The sequence below is a fragment of the Corapipo altera genome, unplaced genomic scaffold, assembly GCF_003945725.1.
Source record: "Corapipo altera isolate COAL_440 unplaced genomic scaffold, ASM394572v1 44, whole genome shotgun sequence".
NCBI classification, from domain to species: Eukaryota; Metazoa; Chordata; class Aves; order Passeriformes; family Pipridae; genus Corapipo; species Corapipo altera.
The window spans coordinates 10,183,647-10,204,084 of record NW_020884880.1 but is presented as its reverse complement, the minus strand read 5'-3'; the positions used below and the strand labels follow the sequence as shown (position 1 = coordinate 10,204,084).

Below are 20,438 nucleotides of genomic sequence, written 5' to 3'. Positions count from 1 at the left end.
TCATGGCCTTGCCTGCCATTTGCGTTTATAGCTTAATGTTTAAGGATCTTATTACACTGACAAAACTGCATATTAAGAATGTCTTGGGAAAAATTATACAGTTCAAAATGACTAAAACAGCATACATACCTGGAAGAAATTATATAATTTCTAGATTTTTAGGTTTTAAGATAATATCTCTGAATATGAATTCTTTCTATTATAATAATTAAATTATTTAGAAATGTTACCCCCCCCCCATTTTTCAAACAGTCTTCCACTGTATTTACTGGGAAAAGTTTAAAGAAGTGTTCGTCCAACTAGAATATGCTATCTGTTTTTCAGGATAATTCCTACTCTGCTATTCTCTTCTGCAAATGATAAAGTTGTCTTTCTAATACAGATACTACACAGCAGCACAGTGTAGTCAGTCATCCCAGGTATGAAATGGCGATATACAATTTTTTAATGCACAATTAATACATTACAAACATAGTAAGGACACTTTCTTTCAAATTCATATCTGACAATTTATTAAGGATGGACATGTGATTTAAAGTGTCTTCAAAATAAAAGATAAGACTATATACATAAATCCCTCCTATTATTATACAGTATCCACCTGCATTGGTATGGAGTATGTGTTGACATGTATCCAACCCAGAAGCCCAGAGACCCTCACCTGTTCAGGGAGCAGCTCCCTGCAGAGTGGTTACAAGGTGATAAACTTCCTGGCTAACAGACACGCATCAATAAACCCTTCAGCAACCAACATAATTTCAGAGATCAGCTCAATGTCAGGGACAGCCATGCCACAGGTTCTAGGAAAGAAAACAAACCTCATAATCCAAATACACAGATTAGTATTTAAACATAGTGAGAATAAGTAATTTAAATCAAATGTCTGATGTGTGCAAACATTTTTAAAAGCAGAGCTCAAAAGAGCCACAATTAAGAGTGTCAGCCAAAGCTAACAAGAACCTCACTTCAAAGCAAGAGAAGATAATTAGGCATTGTTGATTGTTAATATCCAATAACATTGCTGCACACAAAGGAGGCAGTTGAGAAACACAGAGACAGGTACTGCTGAAACTTAGAGCAGTCACAGTCTGCAGTGGTGTCATTTGCCACCGGCAACTGGAGGTCACAACCAGCAGCTGTAGAGGGTCTGGAAGTGCAACACCCTACCATTACTAAAAATGCCATAATTTTTTAAAGCACTTTGATTTTTTTTGGAGGGCTTTAATGCTTTTATGTGAAGTCTCAGTTGCCTTTAGAGGTTCCACTGTTTCTTTTTTAAATATAACCTCCAGTTCAAACTTTTAGAACAAAATCACAGACATATTAATGATACAAATGAGAAAAATCTCATTAAATCTAATTTAAAAAGTATCACAAAGTAATATTGTTATTGCTAAACAATATCCTCATTTAAAAAATCACTACTTAGATTATATAATAGCAAAGAAGAAATCTTGAATTTTTTGTTCAGGTCAGCTACAAACCAGCAACTTTTTCCCTCAGAGCACTTCCTCACTCCTGCAAAACAAATATTTTGTTGTTCCCTATTCATATTTGAATATGACGAAATTAAGACCAGTAATTTAAGTCAGCAGTATATTTCTGACAAATCAATAATATAGTCTAGAAAAAGAGTAAGAACCCCTCTGTTAAACAACTTTCAAACAAACTATGCTATAAGAGGTATTTCTTCATAAGCCCAAACAAGGGCTGCTATATGCATTGCAGTCAATTATAAAAAAGGACTTGCTCTTCTACCTACCATAATTATTACACTTCTTGCAAATAGAGTAACTGTTTATACAAGAAATATCAGGCTAGTAGAATTTATTATGTCTTCTCTCTCTTGGGGGATTTTATTAAGTGGCAAATACGTGGAGCTAATGCTTTAGCAGTTACCTCCTGTCTCTCCCATGTGCTGCAAAATAGATAGGAGCTGTTACAGACATCAGCTACAGGGCTGGATTCCTGAGTCTCAAATGCTCCAGTTCATATTATAATTCCAAAGACTTTTTATTTGGTTTATTTTTTTGTGAAAACCAAGCAAATGTAAGACTTCTGCTTTATGCAGCAAGTAGATTTTGAAAATTAAAAAAAACCCAACCAAAACACAAAAAAACCCCAAATCCAAAACCCCAACCAAAGCCAAAGAAAACCATAGTAGAAAGTAATGATTTATCTTTCAGCAGAGATCTTGTTAATTAATATTATTGCATGTCCCTTATCCTTTTCTTCCCAAACAAAAAAAAAAAGGAACAACAAAAATAAGACAACAAAACCAAATCACACGCATTTTCCATTCTCTGGTAGTCCACTGAGAGATGAAACACCTGGTAGTGACAGGGAATGAACTCTCCTGCTTTCTTGTCTATACCACACTCAGCTGAATGTGGAAGATGTGGCCACCAAGACAGCTGACTGAATGTAGGAGGGGTGGTAGCCACATGGCACAGACACAAGGGTCCCTGTCCCCTTCTACCTTTTGTGCAATGGTCTGAATTGAGGGGCTGTCTATTATTGTTCTCTTGGTGCAAATCAATTCTGCTTGGCCTTGAGGGGTTCCTAGATGGCAATTAATGAGAAGGCTTGGTAATGCTACAGTCAAGTTGTGAAATATTAACACCCCTCCTCCCCCCATTTATAAGGAAGCACGATATATCTCTCAGGGTCTCCCTCCAACCTTTGCTAACTATAGCATCTTACTTAGACACATTCTTTGCAGAGGCATATGAATTCAAATCCTAAACTCCCCCTTGTAAGCAGATATTACTTAACTGCTTGTTACAAATGAGTGTAATTTGGGCTTAAGGAACATGAAAACTAATTGCTGCTGCTGCTCCCCAGTCCTGCCATCTGAAGCAGGATGTTTGGCTGGCAAGAGGATGAGATGTGCCTGAGCAAACAGTTTTCTAACTTTAGCAGACTTTGTGTCTTTCTGCAGTGAAAGCATGCAGGTCTATGGTATCAAGAATTCCATGGTTAAGGCAGAAAAAATAAAACACACCAAGATCTGGACGTACTTTTAATACAGAAGAAAATACTACCTGCATTTGAACTTGCTCACAAAAGCAACAGTGATGCCTGGTTCTAACCTATCTTTCACAAATCCAAGACCTTTACTGTGCAGATAGCATGTGCATACTTGTGCCTCCCCAGACAGCCTGACAATGCCTTGCAGCTTGCCTCACCGAAGTTCTATATGTTAAGAAATGAAATCACAGAATGATTTCTTTCTCAAGTCTTGATTAAATCACTGAAAGTGTCAATGCAAGAGTCAGGTGACAAGTTTTGCACAAGCACGTGAGGGATGACTCCTTTTTAAGCAAGTCCTGCACCATGTAGTTCAAAGGACAGCTCGAAAAGTTTGTTGGAAGAAATTGGCAGTTTTACTGCCCATCAGGCTCAGTGAGTTTATATTCAAATGTTGTTTCTGAGAATGAATTAATTCCACAAACAATTGCTCCAGCCTGATGGAGTTAGAGTAATATAACACCTTAACATAAGAAAAGTAATTGTTCGCATTGCAATGAACTTCTGCAATATCAGGAGGTTTTGTTTTTTTTTTTTCAAACCTTATGTTTCATGGGTGATTTATTCCAAGACTTTCTCATTAAAATTTAATGTCCTAAGCCACAAATGTACCTCTTCCATGTTCATGTAAAATCACAGTGTGATACTACTTGGAAAATGCTTATTTTAGAAAACTAAACATATCAGTATTTTTTAGCAAGAAGGAACATCCTATCAGTGGTCACACAGGACAGGAAACAGGAGACTGTAGTTTCTGCTTTGCCTATTTCAAAGACTTAAGCCCCAAAATTGGCCCCCCCAACTGCAGGTCGTAAGCACTAAACCAGTCAGGGTGTCTGGGTGCACCTTTTTGGACCACTTATTTTAACAAGAAATTCTATACTGGAGTGGAAACATTTCCAGAAAAAAAATAAATTCATTGTGTGTGGTGTGAAAAAAACTAACAAACTGGTTTGGACTTTAATATACAAACGAAAAAAATTGCTGACAAGTCCTGATTAACCTTGGTAAAGATCCACTCATATTCCCCTTCAGACTAGACACTGAATACTTACATATGCAAAGAATATTTCAGTAATTTTAAATGTAACAGCCATTAAAATCATACCATTACATAAGTATGCATACCTACATGCACACACATGCTCAAAGATATTGTGTCTTAATAACTATATACATATGAGTTAGGAAAGAACACTGAACTTCTAAGAAACATTTAACTTCTTATTCACAGAAACAGGTAAGGCAGACTGTTGTAAGTAGCAGTCATTACCTGTCAGTCAAAAGTGTAAAAACTAGGCAAGGGGTATTTCCCAAGTACTCAAAAATGTACTGAAACTGAGCATCACTAATGCTGGCAAAACAGTGTTTCTGGACATCATCCCATCTATGGCGTAGCTATGACAACCAAGCAAAAGCTCTGAAACTGGTGACCTAAAAAGCCATTGTCGAGTCATGATGCCAGGTAGGAGCTATTCAGATGGAAGAAATGTCACCCATCAGAATGCTGTCACACATTCCTAGCCACTTAGGACCAATAACTACTACAACCAACCACAAAGGATTAGATGCACCCTGAGGCATTTGTGCTTTTATATAGATGCAAGTGTAATAGGAGATCATTTTAATAGAGCTATTACAGCAGTACACATTGTCACTTACTAAGTCAAGATCTCTCCTTACAAAAAATGCAGTCTTTGCCTGGTAGCAGACATTACTTTGACCAGAATGAGTTTCATTTTACTCCTCAAGCCTTGTTTCTTCTTATCTTAATGCTGTCTTAGAAAAGCATTTTATTTCTGAAGTTCAGGAGGTCAGAAGGAAAATGAGAATTCTTTCCTATTTCAATTCCCATCCAGTGAAACGTTTTGTTCATTCAAACCAACAGCATATGCCAGTCACCCTAGGTTTACCTGAACAAAGTTACACATAGAGTGAGCACTTTGGTTTAAATAAACACTGAAAGTTTCAACTATATGCACTTATAAAGAGTCACCATAGGAGAGGAGTGACTTGCTCTAGAGATGCATGTGTGCCTTTAAAAGGAGAGCAAAACACACTGTGAATTACTGAAGGTAGAATAAACTGTGCATGCAAAATATAGATGATTAAAATACACATCTTCTGAGCTCAAAGGCTTGCTAATATATCTCTGGCATGAATGTCTACATTGCAAATGGGTATGATTTTTTGATGATCATCCAAGGAAAGTTCTCAAAGCAGCATGGTAATAACAGCATTTCTCCACGTGACCTGAAAGATTTAGATAACCATCTAAAACCTCAGACGGACCTCAGCAACATCTACCATTATTGCTACTAGAAATTAGTTCTGCCTACATCATGAACTAGATCACCACGAAAACTGGCTCATATGTACAAATTTGTTGGTATTAAACCTGAGATGCCAGAAGAAATCCTGGTTAAAACAGACATTTGAACCACCCCTAAAACAATGACAATCCAGGTGAGCACAAATACTGCAAATGGTCAGCTAGGTAAGGTAGGAGGAATGGATGGATAAGATGATGTGCATGAAGTTGAATTGTAAATTCTGTGGTTATAATCTCCATAGACATATGCACTAGACTCTGCAAAAATTGTACTAATTGCATGAGAACATTTATTGGCAAACTAAAAATAGCTTTTAGGAAAGATCAGTGACTTACATTTTAAAATAGGCAATGCAATAAGGGGATGATCACAAAATATGACATAAATTACTATACAGGATTACATAGCAGGAAGTGACTATGGAATTATTCAGGTTTCATATTAATAAGAGAAAAAACACATACACAGCTACTGCATATAATTCTAAGGAGGAAAATATAACTAACTTCAATAGAAAGATATAGTATCTTTGCTATTATAGGGAAACTTTAGTCAACTCTGTCAGATATCTATCACCCTTTTAAAGTCTCTTTCTTATTTTGCATTTCCCTTCAGCAGATATTCTACGTTGAAAAGCAAAACCAAAACTACTGAAAGTTTTTGCAAAGAGAAAGTGTACTCACAGCAGGACAGAAACATTCAGGAGAAGTTGGAGTTAAACAAGAGCAAAGCAAAAATCAAACGGCAGAAGGCACCCTTCTGAAATGGGACTAAAACTAATCTTAGAAGTTAACTGGTTGGTTTGACAAAAATAAACCCAACAGCTTTGGCTTCTTTACACAAATATATGGGCTTAATATTTGTATGCATAATGGCTGCATACTCTGTTCTTAGCACAATATAATGGTTGATGTTGGGCAGTATCCTTGCTTACCTTTCATCTCATTTTGGAATAATACCGCAAAAGATCTGGGATAATTAATTAAAATGTGATAAAAATGATCGTGAGGTAGCAAAAATGGAAGTAAATGCTATGTGTCTTTTTCCAGTAGGTGCTAATAGCAGTTTATTTACTATGGTATTAAAATTATCCAATATGCCACTCATATCTTTTCATGGGACCATTTTCGCACTGTACTTATTTTCTCTGAATTAAAGAAAAAGAAGATATCCCTTCTTGCTTCTTGTGGCAATCCTTGGGGGCTGAAGCTAAGCCCTCGTCCACCCTACCAAATGCCACTTCTGCATCTGAAACCTAACAGATTTATAAAGCAGTGAGTTCAGTCTGGTCTGAGTAGTAAAAACTTACTGTTCTCTCTGCTTCTCTTCATAGGCCAGTGTTGCCTCCATGATGCAGAGACTTTCTGGTTTGTGTGCAGTTTTCTCAAGGTGTTGCAACCAAGACTCTACTTTTGAAGTAAAAAACCCAAGCATGCATAAATTTATGCACATAACATAAATGGTACATTTGACACTAAAAATAAAGGAAGAAAATCTCATTAATCTTTACAAAGGATTTTCTTTACATTAAAAGTTTTTACTAACTTGAAACAAAAGTGGACTTTTCCCCTCCATTTTCTGTGTTATTGCCTCTGCATTAGGATTTAGATGAAATGATAGACACTGCTTTGTTTTACATATCCACTTGACTGGAACACCCAGACATAATGTCTTAGAGCTCCAAATATGAAAGTCTGAAGTTTTTGTGTTCACAGACACAGAGTAAGCCCAGACAATACAGTCTTTCCTATGTCTCTATGTACTCAAATGTAGCTGTATCTTGGAGAAACTATCTCTAAGAGGCAAGCTGCATATATTTGTCCATTCAGTCTGAGGCCTCCCTGCTGAGACAATCAATCATTAGAACCACAAGCAACATTGATTTTATGCAATGTGAATGCTTATGCATTCAGCACTGTTCTGAGAACAATAAGTTATTGTCTCAGAAGTTGCTGATCTGTTCTCTCTGACCTACCACTACACAGTTAGCACAAATACTGGCTGGCCAATTAGCAAATATAAGGCTCAAAACCAGCTGAAACCCTGTTCAGATGATAGGGGACGTGTGAGAGCACTGGAGGTCTGCAGAGGTGTGTGCTAAAGGATAAGACAGGAGGGTATCTGAAACTATATAAAAAAAGATGAAATAAAAAGGGCAGAAGAGAGGAAGTATGAGAAATGCAACATTTAACCATAATCTTGATCAGTTCTGTGACTTTTAGTACCTTTTTTTTCTTTTTCATTGCATCAAAACAGTAAGCTCTCTACACTTTTAAAAAACACCTTATGTACAAGAGGCAGATAGACAATGTATTAAATTATTAGTAAATCACACAGCTTTGGGTAACAAAATGTTCTGGTTTTATTATTATTTGTTTATTTATCATTATTTTTTCAAAATTTACGTTTTTAAAAGTAGCATTCCAAAGAGGGCAAAATCCATGAAGGAGGTTCACATAATTCAGCATACCTGACTACTGGCTCCACATTTGTCATGAAACAGAATACACTCCTTTTATGTGCCCAAGGGCAGCATTTGTAGATTCCTCTGTATTCTCTTGAAATATATGATCAGCAACTCTGCCAGAAAGTATGGTAACATGATGGGCTACCCACACCCAAAAATAGCAGATGTATAAGGAAACAATTTACCTTAGGTTTGTGTCAATCATACTAATGCATACTTCTGTTAAACTGGATGACTATCTGAGTGTTGCATGATTACTACACACAAGGTTTTTATGGGAAAAACTGGAGCAAAATGGTCACAGATAAATCAGTGAATGGAGTAAATGGAGTTAATCTCTTCTGACTTTCAGTTGTCAGAACAGTCTGAAGGACAAAGATATCTCAATATAAAACCGAGAAGTCTTGAAATTGTTATTAATTATGGCTAGTGCTTATATCACAAATTACCTATTGAGGTCGAAATGCCTTGTGCAACTAGATATCTCCCCAAAGATCGTGGAATTTGAAGATCACTGTCTATACACCAGCATACTCTATGCCTGACAACTAGAACAGAAGGTTTGTTTGGTTGCTTTTATATGTGGACGAAACAAATCACTGAGATTTAGTTACATGAAGAATCTATGAGAGTCTGCCATCATGTTTGAAAAGGCTCCGTGTTTGAGCCTCACAAGTCCTTCATCCTCTTGGAAAGTATCAGTTCTTCTGTTATATGTCACAGCCCTTCAAAAAAAGGCTTAGCCCGAGGCACACTAAAAACTGTAGCATTGAGAATTGATGGCTGTGGCTGGATAGTAACTGAGGCCAGGAGTATCACCTGGCATGTAGATAACATAGTATGAAGCTCCTGAAATACATCAAAGTGCCTGTGCTTTTATATAAATTGTTCTCAAAGCGTCACAAAACCCAGCAGATTGTTGTTCACAGGAGGAACACAGAAGGATGGTTACAAAAACATTCCTCGTACAATAGTCAACAGCCTAACAGATACCATAGATCTTTCAGTCTTACTTATCATCACTACACATAGCATGCCTGAAATTTGATCAATCTATGCTAGAAGGAGAACAGATTTGATGATCTCACTGACCTTTTCCATTTCTAATTCCTGCAAACCTACAATCCAAAAATCCAAATAAATGCAACTTTTACTGGATAAATTTCCAGCAAAGACAGCCCAGGACCTGTAACACGTCTCTCATTTCTCTTTGCTGAATACCTTCTACTTGTCCTAGCTGGGAGAAAAAATGTTTACTACCTTCCTTAGGCAAAGTGTTCCTGTTTGCAAAGTAAATTAATGCTCAGAAACAAAGGTGCAGTTCTATGATACTGTCACCTCATGCAGTTAGCTGGACAACTTGCCTTTCTGTAGACAAAATGAAGTAAATTCATACACAAAGAGGCTCACCTGTTTTGACTGTGTTCCTTTTGAAAGGATGTCTAGCAAGTCTGCTGAAAAAACAAAACATAAGAAAGGAAATGACACACTTGGTTTCTTCATAGGCAGACAAAGCTTTTTCACAAAGAGAAAGTCTGAAAATATGACAGAGATTTTAACCACACATTCCTTTTATCATCCTAAAGCTAAAAATTCCCTCCCAGTTAGGGTAAAAATCAGACCAAACGGTATAACAGAACAACACATTCCATTTTTAATTTAAAGTTACAACAACGAACACAGCTATAAGGAACAGAGAAGGTGGCAAACCTTATATGTTTCCTTTCCAGAAAATGAAAGGGAACATCATCTTGTAATAATTAAGACCAAGGAAGCCAAGAGAGGGGAATTTTGCCAGAAAAGTTCCTAAAAAGGTAAGTCTAGCTAGGGGCAAAATCCTCTTTGACCTTCCGAAGAGTCCAGCCTCAGCAAGTAAGGAACAAGAAAAAATGTTCCTACTCAACAGGGCAGTTAGGTGCAGATAAATGAAAAAAAAACCCAGACCCAACAAAACAAAACAACAAAGAAAGCAGCAGAAAAGAACCAGTTGAATGTGAGTGCAAAGTAACCATTTTTTTCAGGATGCACATTTTATCTTTGATGTATGCATACATGTTCGTATTGACACAAAAAGTGAATAAATATACTTTTACAGTAAGACATGCTGCTGTCCACATCTTTAAACTGCAGATTTAAGTGACTAGAAATACATTTAAAATTTCAAACATAGAGCTTCCCTATAGAACATTGCCCACGATGAGAACTTTCCCTGGCATATGTGGATTGAATTACAGGTATATTGACAAAGCAAAATCTTTACTATTGAAGGGTTCAGTGACTTTTTTTGGTCAGAATGAACACTTAAGGTACAATGTTTTGTGTCAAGTTCAAATGTTAAGGTTGATTCCTGTACTTAACTTTGCCAACATTAAATAACAGACCATAAACTTGTATTTTAATCATCACTGTCCTAAATGACATGGAGTTCAGCAGAAGAGATTTCTGCAACTCAGAAGTATTATATCTCTATGTGATTCCAAGAGGTTAAAAAACTAATGAGTAAATAAAAGAAGATATTAAAGACATGCGAAGGAATGACCTCCAGAACTTTGTCTCAAATCATGTCACCAGCAACTGCCAGTCCATGCAAAAAGGAAAATAAGGCAAGTAATTACTTTGTTTTTAATAATAAAAATGCAAAATCCACTTCTGATATTCTCTCAAGTAAGCCTGAGACTCTCATAATAATGTTAATTCAGTGGGTTAGAAACAAGTCTTTGAAAGAAATACTCAAATTAACAGTCAATATGGTATTATTTAGGAAATATTCTAAAGAATTCAAATGCAAGATATAAATTAATAGAAACTAATAACTCTACTAACTTTGAAGTCTCTGTTGATCTCATCAAATTTGTTTGCATCTTCAAGGCAGATAGCTTCTGATGTTTTCAGAGCCAGTGAATATACTTTCTAGAAAAGATCATGTGCGTTGAACTTCCATCCAAATGAAAATGACAGAATCTGCCATGTTTACTTTGCCAACCTTTCACTTGTTCAGTGAAATATACCACATATTTACTTTTCAGAATTATTTGCAGCTGAAACTAGAAAAATAAAAAAAAAACCCAGAAAAAACTGCACAAATCAAAATAATTTATCGAACAGAAGAACTAGAGATAGCAAGAGCTTAACAAATTCTCCAGTAACTGTTATTGTATATCACAGCATAAGACATCTTCAAAAAATGAAAATGCACAGCATATTATTAAAGGATTAAAAAAAAAATAGAAGAAAATACAAGCTTAGAAAGCTGTGATTTTGTTTAACTCCTACATGGAGACAGTAATTTTTTTTTAACACATGCAGTTACATAGTATATATGTAAATTCTCACTACTAACACCTGAAGAAAATATAACTCTCTGCAATAATGATTCAGGAAAAAAGTTTTAAATAAAAGTATAAAGAAGGGAGTGAGTAATATTGATACACTAATGGTATTGCTATTAATTGAATTCTTGATTGTTATCTAAATTTTCAAGTAGCTGTTCATCTGACTTCAATAAAGGAGTTTATTTCCTCTGATGCTCTTCATAAGAAAATTCAACGGCTGTCCATGTTTGGCAGATTTCTGCCAAAATCTGGGAATAAGAAAAGTAATAATAACATCTGTCTCTCTCTATACATATCACATTTCATATTTTGAGTTGGTAACTTTAATTAAATTATATTTAATTCACAGTGATGGTAAACTACACCAGACAAGAAGTTCATTTCTTTAGGCTGTGAATTTTGATCCCTAGGTAAGTCATATGAAAATATTCACTTCTATCATTAACTGCTTGGAAAAAACCTAATCAGACAAATAGTTTGTTACATACTATTCTGCAAATAATAGAAGGAAAAAATGGGATTCTTTTTGAGAAACTGAAATAACTTTTTTTTTTTGGTTCATAGAACCTTCTTTGGTTTTCCATCTATGTGATCAACAACTGGGTTAAATGTATACATTGCTTCCCTTCTGGCACCCCTCATTTTTTTCTTTTTCTTTTTTTCTTTTCTATCTGCTGTCAGGTCAACAGGCTCCCTGTGAACTCATTCTATGCACCATGTCCTGGACTGCAGCAAAAGCAGAGTGGCCAGCAGGTCGAGAAGTGATTCTCCACCTCTCCTCTGCTCTTGTGAAACTCTTCCTGGAATTATGTGTCCTGCTCTGGTGGCCCCAACATAAGAATGATGTGCACTTTTTGGAGTGAGTCCAGAGACGAGCCATGAAGATGATCAGAGGGCGAGAGAGTTGGAGTTGTTCTGGCTCAAGAGAAGGCTCCAAGAACACCTCATAGCACCTTCCAGTGCCTAAAAAGGGCCTAGAAAAAGAAAGCATGTGCAGATATGTGTGAAAGTTGTAGTTAGCACAAGACTAAGGAAGATTTTATTTGGCTTATCGGTTTATGTGGCAGGTAAGTCAAAGAACAGAAATATACTTTCCAGTATGTCATTTAAAGTAATGGAACTGTATTTACACCATATTTACATAGTGATTTTATTATTCCAGTTGGATCAGAGCCTTTTAGTTTAACATAGCCCTGATAATTTAAGTATAGTTTTCTTATTAATTATTTAGCTGCAGATAAAATTATACATAAATTAATACATTTCAAACCACTGCTCAGAGGAGTAAGGGAGACTCATATACCCACTGGAGCATGATGAGCATGACATAAGTGATCAGCTCACAGGCAGTGAACAGCATCTTTTGTGTTCCAAGACCTGGCATATGTGCCACAGGGAATGATGCAAAAGCAGAAGGAGAATGCAGTTATCTCAATCCTCTCCTTGCTTTTACCACACCTATCACAGCATGACAACCCCCAGTATCAGAACTGGCTAGGCAGAGTCCACAATTCTGAAGCAATAAAAGCCAAGACATCTACCATGAAGCCTGATTTTTCTCTTAAAGCACTAATAATTGGGCATGTAATTAAGCTTATTCATTCCTAAATGAAACAAATGTGTAAAGAAGAAACTTTATACCCATTAGGTTCAAGACTTTATACTCAACTACTATACTGTCTGTGAACCACAGTTATTCCTCTAGTGTCCTGCAAATAGTCTGGGGGGCCTTTGTTGTTATTTTTGCTTCATACTTCCCTTGTCCCATGAGAACTGTCTTCTGCAGGGCTGCTGTCAACAAAGCATTGCAAATACTTAAAGCAAAGAAAGTGTCCTCCCTTTAAAAATTAGTACCTTTCCTGCAGCTCCCAAGACTCTGGAGCTATGTCTGTGAGCTGAGCAGATAAATCTCTGCAAATTCCACTTGTCTCTAAAAATGACTGTCAACAGGTGAGGTCTGTCATAAACCCCCAACCTCTTTATTCTTTCACGTACTACCTCAGCTCAGAGAAGTGACAGTGTGGTTTTATCATGTACCTCCACAGGAAGTGGAAACTCATTCAGAAGAACAAAGTTTTAGAGGAAAACCCCCAAAACAAAGCATGTTCCAGAAAATTCAGTTTTGGACATGAGTAATAAATCCATTGCAACATCAAAGTGGGTGGGAAGAATGAGAAAGGAGTGGCACTGAGACAGATAAATTGTTGAAATAGACAGCTATGGAACCTGCCTTGGCAAACCTTCTGAGCTGCACATCCATCTGTTCCACATTAATCTCTCTCCACTGAGTTTTAGTCCAATCATCAATGCTGCTCTGAAACAGAAAGTACAGATAACAGCGTCAACAACATTTGGTAAAGAAGAGCTTCTGGTACATAACAGATAAAACTGATGCAGGGGAAAGCCCATCACACAGCAATAGCTCCTGGACCTTAATTTTTTTCCAAACCTATACCATCACTACCTAGAAAGCACATATAATAATCCATCTTCTGAAAATTCAAACCAAAAGCCAAGTATTTTACCAGTTTCACGCTTTCCTCAGTATCTGATACTATATTTTTAACCTTGTCTATGAAAAGCAATTTGTTGAGGGAAACAGAACTTTATAGACTGATTTCCCATACAGTTTTGTACACTGAATTTTCTGGACTCCTGCTTCTAACTTTGTAGGGCTTTCCAATGTACAGTCCTCAGTTCTGAAGTGGAATTTTCTGGATTTCTGAATTTTTACTCAGTTGTTTTAATCATGCAAGCAAGTTATTGGTATTAAGGAATCTCTAAATGAAAATACAAAGTTTGTTTTGTTTTAGGAATATCTTGAAATTGATTGACTTGAGAACAGATACTTTTACTCTGGATATCCTAAAACATAGTAACTATTATTTCAAAACAAAAGGAATATTAAAATCGTCTGCATTTTAAACTTGTTTTTTTAATCAAAACTGTAACACTTCTAAGATCAAATTAAAAGTATAATATTAGAATATATTCTAAATTTGTAAATAATTTGAAGAAAAATATTAATATCAACACAAAAATCTTCTATTAATATCATCGTGAATATCTCAAACTTTCTTGAGTGACTGCACTTTTCAACATGGTTTCATGTGCTTGTAGCCTGGAATAGTTACTTCAAATAGTTTTGCAGGTAGATTCCTGCATTAGTAACATTTCTCTTTCCAGTATCTCAAGCTCTTGATTTGCCTCAAAGAGGCAAAGAGCTCTCAAAATACAGTTGTAGAGTACATTGAGTTTAGGTAAACCTGTCAGTGAAATCTATAGATCCTGTATATATGATTCAATAAGAAAAGCTGAGAGAATTATTGCATAGAGGTTATAAAAAGCTGTATTTGCACTGCCTCTGAAAGCTCCCAAAAACATACAAAGGACTTTGTATTTGAAGCATAAAAGAAAAACTGCATAGAAAGCAGTTAATTTATACTCTTGTAATAAATCTCTGAACTTATTAAACTACTTCTTAAAGTTGTATAAATGTTTACAAAGTCCCTTCATGCTGTTTTAAAAAAGATCCACTAAATAGTTGACTTTAGGCTACTGTATTCAAGAGTACATTATGCTGACTGTTTAAAGGAACATGAGAAAGTATTCTGACTCTTTAAAATTTTAGGAAGCACATGGAATATGAGAAGAGAAACAAGAAACCTGAATTTGGTGGCATTAGAATTATACCAGTTTCTTGAAAAAAATCCCCAAACCAACCAACCAACAAACAAAAAACCCCCATAAAACAGTAAACCAAAAAACCCCTCCAAAACAAACAACTCCCCGAATCCCTGCTATCCCCCCAAAAAAACCCACACAAACCACAAATATTTTAATGTGTACATTGAAATATCATTAAATATCATACCGAAAGATTACAAGCAAATATGTTTTTCTGAGATTACTCATCACCTTATTGAGATGAGCATACGGATTTTCTACATCAAACTCAAAGGGAACTTCCATTTTAAATCTTTCTCTGAATTCCATCTGCTTCCTCGATGAAGCACAGATAATGACACTTGTCACTAAACATGTTCTTATTTAAAAAAAATGAGATAAAAAAGACTGATCGCACAATTCAATGTACATCAAGTAAAGTGCATTTTCTTCTGATTAACTGCAACATCAGGTGCCTGAAGAGGAGTTACTTTCTACTTGGCCGACACAGCTCTCTTCCGAAGGATATTCAATTCTTCAGGTAATTCCTATTTAACAGAGTAACATTTTCTTAAAGCAAAAAATACCACACATGACAGAAATATATCAGTAAAATCTGTATATTAACAGTAAGGATAGTCCAATACGTGTTTATGAATAAGAAATGACAGTGGATAAATTATTTAACCGCAAGTATACTCTATGCCATAGCTTGTACCATAGCTTTGTCAACTGTAAGAGAATTGATTTTATGGATCATTGGTAATTATAAACTACTTGAACTTGATGAACATAGTTATTTTATGTATAACCACATAAAATTTCATTTAAATTATCTTCCACACTGTAAAACAGAGAGCTCTACTCCTTCTGCTTTGACACATTTTCAAGTATATAAAGATGACCTGGAAATACCTTTCTCATTCTCCCCAGGATGTCTTGAAAAAACATTCAGTAAGCCATGTGAAAAAAATTCCAATAGGATGAAAAAAATACCTTGACAGGTGGTTTTTGTTCATATGAAAAATACAAGAAAGAGAAGCTGGAATCTAAATCACTTCAGATTAAGTAGAAAACCAGTTTAACGAACATGTCAAAAATCCTACCAAAAAATACTAGACCAGATCAACTCAGAAACAGAAATTCCACTGTGGACAGGAAGCTCACTGAAACTGGGGAGGAGTTATAATTTTGACTAATTAAATTATTTGATGAAAAACATTAATTTAATTGCTATCCAATTGATTCTACCCAATTCTATTTAACAGTATTTACAGTGTAGTGTATCTCCCAAAACAGACCAAATAAGGGTCTCTCATATGCAGGTGCTACTCTGGAAGCCATAGCTTAAAAAGCTCTTCTTTTAGTGCCAGTAGAAACCACTACAGCTATAGCTCTTTCCCACCTATTCTTACCACTGAGTTTTGCTTAATTCATGTAATTCCCTCAAATTTTGCTTGGCAGTCAAAATAATTATAACTGGAATGGGTGTGGGACAGAATATATAGAGAAACAAGTGACTAAGGATGTCTGTAAGAGCACCACATGACAACGATCAAATCCTACCTTTTGTATTTATATATGAACAGAGTCCCAAACTACTGATAACCGTGTTATGGATGGCAAAGCAACATAGGAAATACACTCACTGGAGTTCCTCCTATATGGTTCAGGTTCTAGAAGGACGCTTATCAATGTGAACATGATTTGGTCATTATTAAGAAAAGAAAATAGCAAAAAATAACTGTGGACCTCATCCGAACAAAATGTAGCATCTCTTTTTGAACTGATTTTCCATCATTCACATAAAACAAGTTTTTAAAAAACAAAAGAAAAACTACCTGGTTTTATTGCTGGCAGTTGAGAGGAAACAAGGAGAATGGAATTATTTACCTCCCTGAGAATAAATGCTGCTATTACAGGATCATATACACATAGGTAAATATGAAATACTATTTTTGCTACAGTACCTCCAACTGGGCACAAATGTCACCTGTCATCTTCTGTCCACAGCTTTCTAGTAGTGCAGCCATCTCTTTTAAAGGTTCAAAGAGTTTGTCAGCAGTTGTCTGACTCTCTTTCATAGCCAGGAGATGGCCCATGATTGCTACCAGCACACAATAATCTCTCTTGGTCACCTCTCTTTGGAGTCCAGCATCTGTCACTTTTATAAATTCTTCTAATTCAGTTAGATTACCAAAGAGAGACAGGTAAGATGACAGAGAAAACTTTCCTTACTGTGGTGAATAAGAAGGTAGTAAGCCCTACTTACACTGTTATACAAAATAAAAATAGTTATTTATAAAATAAAACAAATATAGTTTTACTAAATCATTTTAAGACTGTCTGGGTCCGATTTCCAGAGGTGGCAAGTGCTACAATGGAGAATTAACCCTACAGGATATGCACGTACAATATCTGGAAAACAGAAAAAAAAAACAACCCAAAAGACTGAAAAAAACCCCACTAAAAATAAAATTTAAAATCTGCAAACCCAGCTCATTAAGGGACTACATGTAAAAAGTCCCCAAGCTTATAGTTAGTCCTTTTGTGCATTTAAAGATGCATGCACATACACACTCCATTTTACCCAACTGAAAAATCTCAGCAGATGCTCCTTAAACCACCCACCCAGCTCCATTTCTTAATAATGTTTAGCAAGCTTGTTTTGAAAGGCTTTGTATCCACTTTAAACTAACTGTCAAAAATTTTGAGTCCGCAGAGTTAGTTATCTGAAAATAAAGGTTTTCACAGGTGTCAATCTAGAGCAGAAGAGAGAGAAATAAATACCTATACTTCTCCATCCCTGCCCCCGACCCCCCACTAAATAGCCAGTTACTAAGACTAATTGCTTTATCGTCTACTCTTTAAAAACTTTAATAGTGTGAGGCTGCTGAGAGACTTTGTCAGCAAGAGGTACCTTTGTGGATGCTAAACCATGACCACAGAGAAGGAATTGCTTCATGAACTCAGACCGGTTCTCCAGCCAGAGAGATGCATGGCCAACAAGAGATCTTCTGTATCCCAGGACTTTGTTGGTAACATTTGCCACTCTATCCATTATTGCCTGCCTGATTTCAGACAGATCAAACATGTTGTCCATATCATTTTAGGCATCGAACAAAAATTTCGTTATTTCAGTGAGACAGTAATACCAATTGGTCAAATTTACATGCAGATGAAAGACCGGAATTCCATCCCTTTTCCCCAGAGATCTATTAACAGAAGAACTGTCGTTCACTCGTCTGTTCCTATTTTGGGTTTATATTTCGTTACATGAACATAAAGTTAACTGAATCCTTTGCAAGTTATTCAAACCTGAACTTTACATGGACTACATATAATTCTCACTGCCAGTTTAATGGATGGTCCCTTACTTGTCTAAGAGATTAGGTTTCCACTATGTGCAGATTTAGACACTTGGCCCCAAGGTGGAAGCACAGGAACCAAGAGATAAATATTCAGCTAATCTCAAATAGCATTAGAATTAGAACCAAGCACTGAAACAGGCTGCCCAGGGAAGTGGTGGAGTCACCATCTCTGGAGGTATTTAAAAGGTGTGTAGATGTGGTACTTGGGGACATGGCTTAGTGGTGGACTTGGCAGTGCAGGGTTAGTCCTTGGACTTGATGGTCTTTTCCAAGCTAAATGATTCTACAGTTCTCTGTTGGACTTCATGGTCTTAGAGGTCTTTTCCAACCTGAATGATTGTATGAGTCTACGAAAATAACTAAGAACTTGAGCTATTAAGATTTATTCATACCCTAGAACATTACTGTCATTTTTTGAATATGAAGTCAAAGACAAACATCAGCTACAGATTTAGTTGCAATTTTAAGTACATAACTTTGGATCAAAATTCACAGTCAGGAGGCTGTTTTGAGGATTAGGCTTAATTAGATTTTGGTCTAAATTAAACCAACACATTTCATCCACCTCAACAGTCTGTTTACAGTAGGTCTGATCTTTGTATTGGTCAAGGGATTTCAACTCCTCCATATATTTCTGTGAAATAAAGGTTTCTGGACTTTCTAAGAATCAGCAAGGAAAAAAACCCATACCTAATCATTTTTTTTCTTTTACTGATAGCAACTTATGAACAAATTCTTGTGAAAAGTTTTAGCTGCCCATATTTTTCATTTTTAGATGAAGTTCTGTGTATGCTGTCCATTTTTAAGCTATCCATAGCTTTACATAGTTGAAACAGAGTGCAAAAGATGCATAAAGCAAGAAGTGAGAACACTAGACAAAATTAAAACTTGGGGGAAAAAGATGGTCATGTCCCCCTTGCATGTTATTAGCTATGTCAGTTTTCAACAGTTGGAACTGTTATTACTCAATAATTTAATTTACGTGTGTCTAAACCTCTCACAGGAATTTCCATCCTTTGTGCTCCCACCTAAAAGCATGTTTGCTGAAGGATCAGGACAAGAGGAAGGGACGGGGCATAATTTTCAAATAACTTGGATGACGAGGTCCCCCATAAGTATCTTTGAAGGTCTTGACCCTATAGAGCAATAATACTGTTTATGTAGTCCCATGAAAAGTCGGACCAAAACGCCTGTATTCGTTCCTCCAGTTCTTTAGACCTTTTAAGGTTTCCCATAGTAAATGGTATACTTTTGTTAATTATTTAATTCTCTCCCCCCACTTATTAGAATAGAAATTAAGCCATGATGAACCTACAAGAAAATAATATTTTAATTTTGCAATGTTCAATATCTTTTTAATGTGTTCATCATATACACATCTGCAGTTATCCAGTTTTTCACCAAATATTTTCAGTGAAATACTGCAATTTGGGCTAAATATCTCCACAATGACAGGTTTTTTTAGAAAGCTTCCAAGACGGTTAAAAGTTTGAAAAGAAAATAAAAAAACACCCAAACAGCAAAGTAAGCATTGGAGTTCTCTTTCTGTAACTCTTAACTTGAAATCTCATCCAAAATGTTTCTGAAGTACAAGGATTGGAACCATACCAAGCTATACTGTTGGCATGTGTCACGTGCTAATCAACAGACCACATATTTTCAAATACGCTCTTAAATTGTGCACAACAGATGAATTTTAGAATGCTAAAGAATGACAGATTAGCTCAGATACTAGGAAGTATGGAACGAGGCTTTCCAGATCCAGGCATATACCCCACACTCTAGATACTTTCGAAATCACAGAATAGTTTAAGTTGGAAGGGACCCACAAGGATCAGAGTCCAATTCTTATGTGAAATCCTATCCTGCATTTTTCTAACTTGTGTGTTTTCTCACTTTTTTCCCAGATATATCCTCTCTCATAAGTCACTATCTTCTTCCCCTTTAAGCCTCATACAAATTCAAAGTCTTAAGTGTAAGTTAATGTTTTCTGGAGGAAGAAAAAGCCTACTGCTGTAAAAGATTACAAAAATAGTGGCAAGTAGAAATTATTTCTCTAAGGATAAGTTGCCTTCCATTCTCACTGTCATGTTTAAAGTTAAGATAAGTTGTCTGCCTTTTGAAAGAGTAGATGTAATCAATGAGAAAATAAGTTTGGAAAGAAACAGGGTAAACATGAAATGCAAGACACTCATTTGATTGCTAACAATGCCAAAAGTGGCAACCTAAGGAAAATTAA

The 20,438-nt window shown here is 36.0% G+C and overlaps 1 protein-coding gene across 1 annotated transcript in view; it reads right to left on the bottom strand.

Annotated features, from left to right (window-relative positions):
* Positions 1 to 17,937, bottom strand: part of DNAH11 (dynein axonemal heavy chain 11) — a gene marked incomplete at its 5' end in the record, with an annotated part of 93,259 nt that extends 75,322 nt beyond the window's left edge. The window contains 9 exon segments of the mRNA XM_027639470.1: positions 662 to 800; positions 4,944 to 4,971; positions 13,389 to 13,476; positions 16,799 to 17,007; positions 17,323 to 17,338; positions 17,419 to 17,454; positions 17,457 to 17,542; positions 17,545 to 17,590; positions 17,674 to 17,937. Coding sequence (XP_027495271.1) covers positions 662 to 800; positions 4,944 to 4,971; positions 13,389 to 13,476; positions 16,799 to 17,007; positions 17,323 to 17,338; positions 17,419 to 17,454; positions 17,457 to 17,542; positions 17,545 to 17,590; positions 17,674 to 17,937 — 912 coding nt within the window.
* Positions 17,938 to 20,438: the final 2,501 nt, after the last annotated feature.